The 13,397-nt window shown below is 33.7% G+C and overlaps 1 protein-coding gene across 6 annotated transcripts in view; it reads left to right on the top strand.

Annotated features, from left to right (window-relative positions):
- GRIK2 (glutamate ionotropic receptor kainate type subunit 2) overlaps positions 1-13,397 on the top strand; it is a 744,221-nt gene that overhangs the window by 718,846 nt on the left and 11,978 nt on the right. For all 6 annotated transcript variants that reach the window (XM_030929512.1, XM_030929513.1, XM_030929514.1 and 3 more), the window contains one exon: positions 10,411-10,661. In XM_030929512.1, coding sequence (XP_030785372.1) covers positions 10,411-10,661 — 251 coding nt within the window. The remainder of the gene's footprint in view (positions 1-10,410; positions 10,662-13,397) is intronic.

Here is a 13,397-nt window from a genome sequence, read left to right as displayed (position 1 = left end):
TATCATTCTTACTCCTCTTATCAAATAGAAGTAATCTTTTTTGCTTACCTTTCTTGAAGACTAATTTATTATAGTTTCATCTGTCACATAATTCTGTAACACATTCCCCTTTTTATTTTTAAAAGCTTGCTAAATTTTACATATTCTTTGTTACACTGAAAGCTCTAGGAGGGCAGGTGTCATGGTTATATTGTTCACTATTATATACTTAGAATCTCACAGCTATGCTAAGTAATATTTATGTACTTAACAATTAATAGTGAGACCATAGGGGTAAAAATTGATTCATATGTGGTCCTTGCCATTAGGACACTCATATTATCATCTTAATGGAGAGAAAGATACTTTAAAAATTGAAATATTATATACCAAATACTATATAGGAATATCTGAAAATGTGCTATTGTTCCAAAAGAGAGCGATACTATATATCTCTGTGGTAGCCTAGGGAAAGTTTGTAAAGAGATGAAAAGGTCAGCATAAGAAATTTATCTGGGTGAGAGAAAGTTCAGCCAGAAAATTAAAGAAAGAGTGAAAAAAGGTCAACCCAGGCAGAGGGAAACCCAACTTATTTGTATTGTTGTCAGGTTAGATGTAGGGAGGGGAGGATAAATTCAGAAAGGAAGTGATATGGTTTGGCTCCGTGTCCCTACCCAAATCTCATCTTGAATTGTACCCCCATAATTCCCATGTATTGTGGAAAGGAGTTGTTGGGAAACAATTGAATCATGGAGGTGGTTCCCCATACTGTTCTCGTGGTGGAGAATAAGTCTCATGAGATCTGATGGTTTTATCAGGAGTTTCTGCTTTTGCATCTTTCTAATTTTTCTCTTGCTACCACCAGGTAATAAGTGTTTTTCACCTCCCACCATAACTCTTAGGCCTCCCCAGTCATGTGGAAGTGTAAGTCCAATAAAACCTCTCTTTATCCCATCTTGGGTATGTCCCTATCAGCAGCATGAAAACAGACTAATACAGGAATCTTTTTTTTTTTTGACCAGTTTTGATAAATATTTTATTCAGTAGCCCATGTACATACACACTCACTTGTCCAATAGGAGGAAAGTGTTGCACAATATTTTTTCACGGGTCCCTCACATTTCTGCACATCTTGCAAGCAGAGGCACAGACTTCCCTTTGTTTCAGACTGTCTCTCCAAGGACATCAGTGTCTCCTCTGGAACAAAGAGTAAGCATGCCTACTACTCTTTTTTTTTTTTTTTAATTTTGTATTTGTTTATTGTATATTAAAGTATACATTATGTTTATATATTGCAATATATAATATGTTAATGATATCAGATACAATTTGTATATTGCATGATATTGTATGTTATACAATGTGAAAGGAAAATATCTTGTGCCCTCAAAATAACTAAGCTAAAGGGAAAATTCAAGCTAGGAACTGCTTAGGGCAAATCTGCCTCCCATTTTTTTTATTTTATTTTATTTTATTTTATTTTTTATTATACTTTAAATTCTAGGGTACATGTGCATAACGTGCAGGTTTGTTACATATGTATACTTGTGCCATGTTGGTGTGCTGCACCCATCAACTCGTCAGCACCCATCAATTCATCATTTTTATCATGTATAACTCCCCAATGCAATCCCTCCCCCCTCCCCCCTCCCCCCTCCCCATGATAGGCCCCAGTGTGTGATGTTCCCCTTCCCGAGTCCAAGTGATCTCATTGTTCAGTTCCCATATTGGCTAGCCATAAGTAGAAAGCTGAAACTGGATCCTTTCCTTACTCCTTATATGAAGATTAATTCAAGATGGATTAAAGACTTAAATGTTAGACCTAATACCATAAAAACCCTAGAAGAAAACCTAGGTAGTACCATTCAGGACATAGGCATGGGCAAGGACTTCATGTCTAAAACACCAAAAGCAATGGCAGCAAAAGCCAAAATTGACAAATGGGATCTAATTAAACTAAAGAGCTTCTGCACAGCAAAATAAACTACCATCAGAGTGAACAGGCAACATACAGAATGGGAGAAAATTTTTGCAATCTTCTCATCTGACAAAGGGCTATTATCCAGAATCTACAAAGAACTCAAACAAATATACAAGAAAAAAACAAACAACCCCATCAAAAAGTGGGCGAAGGATATGAACAGACATTTCTCAAAAGACGACATTCATACAGCCAACAGACACATGAAAAAATGCTCATCATCACTCGCCATCAGAGAAATGCAAATCAAAACCACAATGAGATACCATCTCACACCAGTTAGAAGAGCAATCATTAAAAAGTCAGGAAACAACAGGTGTTGGAGAGGATGTGGAGAAATAGGAACACTTTTACACTGTTGGTGGGATTGTAAACTAGTTCAACCATTATGGAAAACAGTATGGCAATTCCTCAAGGATCTAGAACTAGATGTACCATATGACCCAGCCATCCCACTACTGGGTATATACCCAAAGGATTATAAATTATTCTACTACAAAGACACATGCACACGTATGTTTATTGAGGAATCTTGAGATAGGTAAAAGAAAGGGATTGCGTGACATAGTTAATAATTAGTATTTTATCTGATATCTCAAGAGCACCACTACAAAATTTTCAGCAAGGTAGTGATTGAACAGATATCCAATGTGAAAAGGTAATTAGGTATCAGAAAGATTGGTTCACTTTTATCTGACACCATTTTGGTATTAAAATGTTATGGATTGATACGTTTTTAAAGATGAAATTGCTCTTTTTGTGTCTTTATCATTTTTGCTCATGAATTTCTTATATTTCTATAAAATTAAGACCTTTCAATGGTATTTCTCTGTATTAGTCCATTTTCACACTGCTGATAAAGACATACCTGAGACTGGAAGAAAAATAGGCTTAATAGCCTCACAGCTCTGTGTGGTTGGGGAGGTCTCACAACCACAGAGGAAGGTAAAAGGCACTTTTTACATGGTGGTGGCAAGAGAGAATGTGAAAGAAGCAAAAGTGAAAACTCCCTATAATACCATCAGATCTCATGAGACTTATTCACTACCACAAGAAGAGTATGAGAGAAACTGTCCCCATTATTTAATTATCTCCCACTCCGTCCCTCATAACATGTAGAAATCGTGGGAGTACAATTCATGATGAGATTTGGGTGGGGACACAGAGCAAAACCGTATCAGCCTTCAAAAGAAAATACAAGGAGTGATGACAGTAACTGCACCCGAGTTTAGCTCCTCTTAAAAGAAGGTTAGAAATGGGCCCACAAAGTGTTTAATTGTTACATAATAAATGCTTAGCTTTATAGAAATATATTATAATTATTGGAGATAATTATAGATTATATACAATTACAGTTTGGCTAAATAATTCAAATTGCTGAAGATAAAATTGTAAGAATGTATGACAAATTATTAGGTAATTATTATGTTACTTTATGTATAAATGCATTCATTCAACAAATATTGTGTACATATTGTGTACCAGGTATTATACTAACAAATGCCACCTCTGCTTATTGGGATAAATATATATTAATCAAATAATCACAGAAATTCTTTTTTAGTTTAAACTGAGCCAAGTCCTACAGAGGAAAAGAAAATAAAGAAAATGATGTCATGATATTGTATAATAGTATTATTGACTAAATAAAACATCAAACTAAAATATAGTGTTTAAACAGGCGTAAGAATTTGTAAACTTTTTTGTCACCACATATTCTAGGCGGTCAATACAAGAAACGTGAAATAAGTCTGCTTATGAACTCTATGTAGTCTATTAAATTTAATAAGAGCTTGAGAAGATGTGCAATACTGAAATTCTGACAGGATGTATTTTGACTAAAATTGATCATTTTTTGAATTCATTATGTTATTCATAAAACATTTCTTACTCTGTGATAGCACTTCATTAATGCTTAATGAAATAGGTGAGTAAAGGATGGTTGCTTACCTACCACTGACAAGTAGTCTGGTCTGGTCTTAAGCCAATATTTAAAGTGATTCATGTTTTTGGGTATATGTTTTGGAAACAATTATTGGACTAAACTTTTTCAAAATAGAGGAATAACTAAAGCATTATTATAATTTTTTGAGACAAGTCCCTGGAATGTTATATGATTAATGATTATGGTATAATCACATACCCACAAAGCGTGCAAATTAGTATATTTTAGATAATGCCTAACGTATTCAAGTAATGACAAGCTAGAAGAAATGTATTACATTGAAAAAGAGAACCTACAAAAAATACAAATTGATAAGCTGTGAGTTCACAATATGTAAGTTCAAAGGCAGAAAGGAGAGTACATAGAGTCAGACAGAAAAATCTAATGAAGGGGCAACATGTTTTCTTTGACACAGAGAACACATGTAATAACAATAATAATTGTTATCTAACATTATCTTACTTTACAATAAGTATTAATAGTAATTATTGTTTCTGAAGCAGTACAAATTGAATTTAAAAGAAAAGAATTTATGGGGACATTAATAAGAGAAGGGAAAAATTCTTCCCTAACAATAAATTTAAACATTATAAACAAGTATTTATTTTTTTCTGTTCTTTCCTTTAATAGATAGATGGAAGCCTTTAATTTGCTGATGTGTAATGTGAATATGCACGAGATATATTTGATATGTAGTATAACTCAAGATTATTTGTACAAGTAATCCTTTAAAAATCAAACAGATGTACATTTACCAAAAACAGAAGTGCATGTGGGAATAGCCAGTTTGATTGCAATGACTTTTAGAAGGAGATATATTATAAAAAGCAAGAATGATTTTGTTTCTGGCCCTTATAACTGATTAAAGCATACAGAAGCTTGATTTGAAAGTACACAAACGTTTGAAAGGCTGAATGAGAGGTTTCCAGAATGTAAGATAATGCAATTTCAGCATGTTAAATGTAAGATACATTGATTTCAGGATATATTTTTCAATATAGGATAATGTGATTTCAGTATGTTCATTATTGGACAATTTGCTGTGCAACCTTTAAAGAAAAGTTATTTATCAATCAGTAAGCCTCCCTCAGAATTAAAAGAAATGCTGACTGCATTTACATTATTAGTTCTATATTATCTAGATGTAATGAAATAAGATAAGGAGAAAAATATTGGCATGTAAAATTCAGAGTTTGTATAGGGTAGTAAAAGGGCAATAGAAGAAGTAAATCAACATATTGTGTACAATAGACTTAAACTTTAAACTTAAGTATTTAGAACTACGTGTGCATTTCATTCTAAAAGTAAGGTTCCTAGAATGATAGAAAGGAAAGAAAGGAAGACAAAAAAAAAGGGGGAAAGGAAAGAATGATAGAAGGGGAGGGGAGAGAAGAGCAGGGGAGAGAAGTGGAAGTTAGGGAAGGAAGGGGAAGGGAACAAAAGAATAAGAAACAGGGCCCTGAGCATGGTGGCTCAGGCCTGTAATCCCAGCACTTTGGGAGGCCGAGGCGGCCGGATCACAAGGTCAAGAGATTGAGACCATCCTGGCCAACATGGTGAAACCACCTCTTTACTAAAAATACAAAAATTAGCTGGGCATGGTGGTGCATGCCTGTAATCCCAGCTACTCTGGAGTCTGAGGTAGGAGAATCACTTGAAACGGGGAGGTGGAGGTTGCAATGAGCCGAGATGGCACCATTGCACTCCAGCCTGGGTGACAAGAGCAAAACTCGGTCTCAAAAAAAAAAAAAAAAGAAAGAAAGAAAGAATAAGAAATAAAAAGAGAGGACAGGAAAGGCAAAAAAAAAAAAAAAAAAAAAAAAAGGAAAGGGAAGACAGAGGAATGAAAAGTGGGGAGGGAGAAAAGGAGGAAAGGAGGGAAAAGAGAGAAAAAGAGAGAGGGAGGGAGGGAGGAAGGAAGGGAGGAAGGAAGGAAGGAAGGAAATAAAGAAGGAAGGTAAGAATAACTCAGTTTAATAAACCCAACAATTTAGCTCTGAAATATTTGGTGAGATTTGTGTTCACTGTTTATAATAATCACAGTTTAATCTCTTAAGGAGTTTTAATCTATGTCTTGTGAGGGATTCTCATGAAATCACAATATTACATAAAAATATTTGATTAAAGTTTAACATAAAATGGACACTTAGAGACAGTAAGTCTATTGTTGAGGAAATTCTGGAGAGATACATTTGTAGTTTTTATGTGCTTATCCATATGCTATCATTGTATGTCACTTGAAACTGCCTCTATACCTCCTTTGAGGGCTTATTTGGAGCATCAGGTCTTATACATCTGACATATGAAGAGGTTTTACAATGTAATAAATGTATGTACTAAGACTGCCTGCTTCCCTCCCCGCCCCCTCCCTCCCTCCCTCCCTCCCTCCCTCCCTTCCTTCCTTCCTTCCTTCCTTCCTTCCTTCCTTCCTTCCTTCCTTCCTTCCTTGCTTCCTTCCTTCCTTCCTCTCTCTACAACCTAGGACTTTTTTACTTGGTAAATGGGATCTTTTGGCAACTTGTGAAAAGAGCATTTACAAACATAACAGTTCCTTACTGTAAAGATGGAGAATTTGTTTAAATTATCAAAGAAAGTCCCACTGAGAGCAGGGTTATAAAAAGAACCAAAGATTAGAGATTGCAGTGAAGATTCAAGGCCTAATTTGGCTTTAAATGTGTTTGGTTTATCCTGAATTTTTTTAAAAATGTATTTATCCACGTTTTAAGTATGTGAAATTTAGACAAAATATTTCATATTATCTCAAAAAAAAAAGAAAATATATGTTTACCCTGTGACCATATAGTCCCCACAAGGTTTTAGTAAAACTGAAACTGAAGGCCATCTGTCTATTTTGAGTGTTGCAGTTTTCCAGATATTTTTGTCTACCTTCCTCCATTCATTTATGGTTGTCTGTCCTCCTAACAGTTTGAAAATTGACTCTAAGTTACAATGATGCATGTTCTAATAGACACATTTATAATTCCCTTAGTGTTTTCTAATTAAACTTAGAGGCCTCTTGAAAAAATGTAGATATTTCTTGAAGGCGACCTTACATTGTGACTCCTGAGCTTCTCTCAGTTGACATTCAGTAACATCAGTTCTTCGTTTGCCAGCGTACAGATTCACACGGGAGTTTGGACTTGGGAGGAACTATCTCTATCTACATAATTAATGAGTGTTCACTTCATTAGAGCTAAGTGCATGGCTGTTCGTGTCACATGGAGAATGGAAGATTCTTTCGTTCTTTGGTCTCAATGTGTCCTTGAGATTTTTCATCTAGCTGAAATTTCAGTCCACATTTAACCTCAACTGGCATATTTTTAGAAATACTTCCAAAGGAGCGTCAAATTACATATCAAATAAGTAATAATTCATTTTTAATTACTTGTCCTTTTAAAAAATACTTAAACTAGATCAATGAAGGAAGGACAAGTAAAACATGTCACTGATTTATTAGCATTGATTATATTCCCTATGTTATTTCATCTTGTTTAAAACCTTAATAAGAAGCCCATTAACTTTGTACATTTGATTCAAACCAAATATAATTTAAACATTCCTATGTTCATGAAAGCAAGTGTACTGAGGTTTGCTGGCAATGGGAAATTTGTATATTTGCAATCAATGCTGGAAATAGGAAGTTCAGGTGGCAAGAAGTCAAGAGGTGTCTCACTTGCTGAAAAGTAGGGTGCTTTTGTTTGTGTATTATTTTGTTCTTGAGAGTGTAATGGAGAATATAGTGTTTGAAGATGCTGGAATAGACATCGCAATGCAGTTGGTGCATATAGTGAGTTGGCAATAAAATTATATTCTTTCAATAGTTCTCAAAGTGAGAAATGAGCTTTCATAAAATAAATACTTAAGTGCATTAAGAATTTTTTATATTTGAAAGTCTACTTTCCAAGTAATCACCCTCCACAAATCTTGCTTATAATTATATTTATATAAAAGAAATTACAGGCTGAGCACCATGGCTCACACCTGTAATCCCAGCACTTTGGGGGTCCAAGACAGGTGGATTGCTTGAGCTCAGGTGGTCAAGACCAGCTGGGCAACATGGTGAAACCCCATCTGTACTAAAAATACAGGCGGCGTGGTGGGCACCTGTCATCCCAGCTACTCAGGATACTGAAGCAGGAGAATTACTTGAGCCTGGGAGGCAGAGGTGGCAGTGAACTGAGATCCCACCACTGCACTCCAGCATGGGTGAAAGAGCGAGACTCTGTCTACAAAAAGAAACAACAACAACAAAACACACACACACACACACACACACACACACAAAGAAAAGAAATTACAACTTTTTGTTAACCAGGTGTGGCCATTTTCACAAACACTATCAACACAAGATTTGTTGCATACACTGTTTCTTATTCAGACATTTGATAAACTATCATTCTGCTTAAAATGGAGATCCCATCAAGTAAGCATTCATTTTGCAGGGAAAATATATGATTATCAGAATAAAATTGATCTTTCAACTGGCACCATGCTAGATATAGCAAATTAATACATACTGAATAGTCAAGCAAAATGACCTTAATTTATGGTGTTTTATTACATATCACAGAGACTCAAGCACCATGTTATTGCTCTTATATTATGTTAAGATGCTTTTAGTCAGTTATTATGCTCCTCAGAATATGCAAACATTTGCTGAGAGCCTATTGTTTGAAAAATGAGAATTCAGATGGATGGATGTTTCTTTAGTGTGCTTTAGTGTTTGTGCTAATGGTATAGATACTCATCTGCATTAGATATTACATAAGTGATATTTTTGTTAATTCGTTGACCAGAAACATGTAAAAATAATGAAGCACATGCATCTTTCTATATCTTTTAGATGGATGGATGGATGGATGGATGGATGGATGGATGGATGGATGGATAAATGTGTGAATGGACTGATTGGATAGACAGACAGATAGATAGATATCCTCCATACAAAAAAGCTTGTAATGTATTTAGGAAAACAGACCATATCTCAACAAGTAAATAATAATACCAGGGAACCTAGGCTGAATACCCAGTAAGTGAGTGATCAAAATAGAAAATAGTATAAGCTGGTCTAATATATTGAAATCTGAAGTGGTGGAGGGGCAGAATTTACATTGCACATTCATGTTATATTAGTATTTTAAGAAGAGCACAGGGAAGAAACTGAGAAGCAGAAATTCCCTCAGTATAGTTGAGAATTATTGCATAATGAAAATAAAATATTTGACTTCTAATTATAGGAATGGGCAATGCCCCTATTTAGGAAAGCTGTAAAAAATGTAGACAAGCCATAAACTTCTACAGCTTCTGAGCAGAGAAAAGATTATGTTAAAGAAACAACTCTTCAGTTGGGTTTGGTAGATCTTTATTTCTCCAACTTTTTCAACAGGTTACTTATATTCTATGATTCTCGTCTTTCTACTTTTAATTGCTTACTCTCACTGAAAGATGTATAGATGTGGACACATTTAAATCAAAACAAAATTACAGGCAATGTTGAATACAAGCTGAAATGTTTAGTATTTTTCCACAAGCAGGAAAACACTATGGGTGAATCTGTACACAAAAACTGGAATGTGCAGTATAGTGTCTTAGGAAAAAGATTACACTTTAGAGGCAGGCTATTTCTGGGTGGGAGAAAGCAATAAAACCAATCCTTTGGAACAGATGTAGAAAAATGCATGTGCTTCAATATTTTTATATGTTTCTGGTCAACAAATTAGCAGATATTACTTATCATGTAATATCTAATGCAGATGAATATGTACCTCAATTAGCATAAGCAATATATTTTGTTTATATTGTTGCCTCCACTGGAAAACAAAACAAAACAAAACACTGTCTCTGAAAAAATAAACTGATAAAGAAACAATGCCCCAAATTTTTACAATATCAGGCTGTATGCCCCTTGATTTATAAATTAAATTGCCATAATTATTTTTAAATTGTCTAAGTCCATGCAACCCGTGACTTCTGTTATGCACATTACATAACAGATACTAGTGACTGCTCATTATCACCTAAGTAAAAGGTACCATCGAATACAGCTTATTAGTAATTATTCCCTTTAATTACTGCATTTAATCTTGGGAAACACCTTTTTTCACAACTTTTCTGGTCTAAAAACAGAGATAGCTGTTTTATCAGTGCTCTGGTTTCAGTGTAGAATAAATTGTAGATATGAATGAAACATCTTTGCACTCTATCCATTTTCCTTTGTGGATTCTTTCTTCCTATTTTACAATGCTGTAAACTGAGTCCACCTTTTAGGAGACATATTCTTTCTTGAAACAAAGCATTTAATTCCTCATTATCTAGCAAGGCTGTCCACTTTAATGATCTTGTTTAACGTCTATGTCTTTTTTTCCAGTTGTTTTTCTCTTCTGAAAAAAACACTGGCACACTTTGAAGCACTTTGAAAAATCTCTGCCCTCCTCTCATCTTGCTAACCTTTAATTATGAAATTTTGGATTCCTTGAAATACTTAACATAGCCTCTCCTTTCTTAGGTTCTCCATATCGAGACAAAATTACCATAGCAATTCTTCAGCTGCAAGAGGAAGGCAAGCTGCATATGATGAAGGAGAAATGGTGGAGGGGCAATGGTTGCCCAGAAGAGGAGAGCAAAGAGGCCAGTGCCCTGGGGGTTCAGAATATTGGTGGAATCTTCATTGTTCTGGCAGCCGGCTTGGTGCTTTCAGTTTTTGTGGCAGTGGGAGAATTTTTATACAAATCCAAAAAAAACGCTCAATTGGAAAAGGTAAATGTTACTTGTTTACAGTTTAAATTTAAAACAATTTTTGTTGTTATATTAAAACGCAAACCAGAAGTGTTTTTATGTTACCAACTAATGATAATGCTTAGAACTATTGCTCTCAATTGTCTTATGTCATTCATTACATAACAAAATATTTCATTTTGTGAAATATAGCATATTTCACAAAAAGACTCATAGTCACCTTTAGGATTTTTTATTTAATTGTAATATATTTAATTGTAGTCAGCTTCAGGAAAAATAGCTGTTTCTACTCTTATTACAGACTTAAAAAAACTTTTGTTGCTTGAGTTTAGTTTGAGATACAGTTTAGTGATGAGTTTAGTGATAAGATACAGTTAATTAAGTGAGTAAAAATTGGAAACTGTAATATGAAAGAAAAAATACTCTGCAGATTAAAAATGAGGTTTTATATACAATATGGGTTAACAGTTTCAAGTTAAAGAGTAAGTTTTTATCTGAATAGCTTTAGTCCAATAAATTTCTAGCTTAAGAAAGATGTTAACTTTCATTGGTGAAATTATAATTTTCTACATTGAGTGTGTGAAAATATTATAGTTTCTTTTTGCCATTTAATAGTATTCTTGATCAATTCTTTGGTTTTTTTTTACCAGAGTCCTTCTAAAAATATGTATAAACTTCAAAAACATTGAGTCTATTGCTATACTTTGCATTTTAATGCAGTCATTTGTAAAATGTTTTTTGTATTATCCTTGAAAAGTTGGTCACCTCTTTCAGATTCTGTATTTCTAGTGCTATAATTTCCTCATTTCTATAAATACGAGGAAGACTAGGAAAATAACTCTTTCAGATGCTATATGATACTGTTTGTATGCAGATTTATTGCTCTGGATATGATGAAACCAACAGTTTAAAGTCTTCTAGTACATTCTTTAATCTTTAGTATGTAAACATCTCTTTTGTTTTTGATAAAACTCACAATATTTTAGACTTAACTTTAACCACTGTGGCAGAGTGAGATGATATAATCTTTAATATTTAAGAGGTTTATGAACTTTCATTGGTAAATAAAAAGAGCAGAAAAGTGGTATTTTGAAAATGATGCCATACAGGAATACCAGGTAAATATTTTTTCTAATATTCATTGAAGTGTTTGTACCTTTAGAAATATTTTTTAAAATAAAAATGTTCCGTTGTTTCTAATAACTTATGTCATATTTATCCTTCCTGGAATCAGAATTTTGGATACAGTATTTCTATATTTTTGCCTGATTATAGTACTTGACACTGAGGAATGTTATCATAAATGTATATTTTTATAACCCCATTTTGTCTATGACTAAAATAACCAATTAAAATGTTTGAAGAATTCAGAAAATAACATGATTTGTTTTCACAAAACATTCAGGTTGTTATTTATGCTGGCTTGGCTAACTCAAATATTGGTTGCATTTGTGTGTCTAAGTACACTTTTTATGTTATACTCATTTTTATAGTGTCAAAATGAATTTTGAAACTAAATCTAAAGAGCTACCCAAAGAATAAATATTAACTCATTAATTACCATTTTCATTATAATTTGTCAATAAGTGTGATATTTAATGCATTAATGTTCTATATAAGAATGAAAATCATAGAAGAAATATGTGTTTTCTACTTGGAACCTCAAATAATCCATATGTAATAATTTTCAAGTTATAGCTCAGTATTAAAACAAATTAGTATCTTGATGATATGTGGTATTCTACTGTACTTACCTCTATGTGTCCTGTTCATTTGATTTATCTAGGCTGATTTATCATTGATGTATCTCTAGTGCAATGTTGTTTTACAAGTATTTGGTTAAAACAAAAACAAAGGATATGAGGATTTAATTTTGTAATGTAATGTGCTTCACTGTTATTATGAACAAGTTTAGTTGAATTTTTCAGATATTATCCAGATCTCTTGACATTCTGTGGATCTATATGACCCTCTAAAAATTAGACAAATAAAATTAATGTACCTTTTCAAATGGAAACAATGAAGCATTAACATCGCACTAGAAAGAAATAACTGAGTAGGTATTACATGAGCATTATAGTCACTCCACAATGCTTTGCACACTGTCTCTACATAGCTACCACAATAAAATCCAAATTCCTTAAGTTAGCAGATGAGACCCTTTCACAACTGTCCCTGTCCACTGCTGTAGCTTTATGTTTTGTTCCTTTCCAATTTGCACCTTTACTACAGCCACACTACATTTTAACTCTCAATTTCCCAAGATGATGCTCTTCCTTTTGACTGGAGCAAATCTTGTCTATTATTGTACCTTGCAAACTCTCACAAACATTTTATATTAGGTATTTAAAAGGAAACATTAACTTGTCCAGAAAGCTTTCCCTAATCAAAAGATATAATGGTTTGGGCACAGAGCATAGCTTGTTTCTAAGAAGTGGAAGTAGGTTTTCATTTCCTATTGCAATGAAAAAAATGTGACTCATGTATCTCATCTTTTTACTTAGTTTATTTCAGGTACTGTCATAATCTAAAAACATGTATCTCCTTTTGAGAAAGCTGGGAAGGTATTTTGCCCATGTCAAACCATTTCCAGCATTAAGTCTAGATATCTTCACTCTGTGAACCCCTAAGCACATCTCCATTATCCCGTTAACCGTACTGTATTCGTATTTGTTGGTTTCTGAGTGTGGGTGCCTTTTCACATATTAAATTCTTCTTGCCTTTAGGACAAAGACCTAGTATTATTTTGTTTGTATC

Source organism: Rhinopithecus roxellana, chromosome 4 (assembly GCF_007565055.1).
Source record: "Rhinopithecus roxellana isolate Shanxi Qingling chromosome 4, ASM756505v1, whole genome shotgun sequence".
Taxonomy (NCBI): Eukaryota; Metazoa; Chordata; class Mammalia; order Primates; family Cercopithecidae; genus Rhinopithecus; species Rhinopithecus roxellana.
This window is presented reverse-complemented; position numbering and strand designations above follow the sequence as displayed.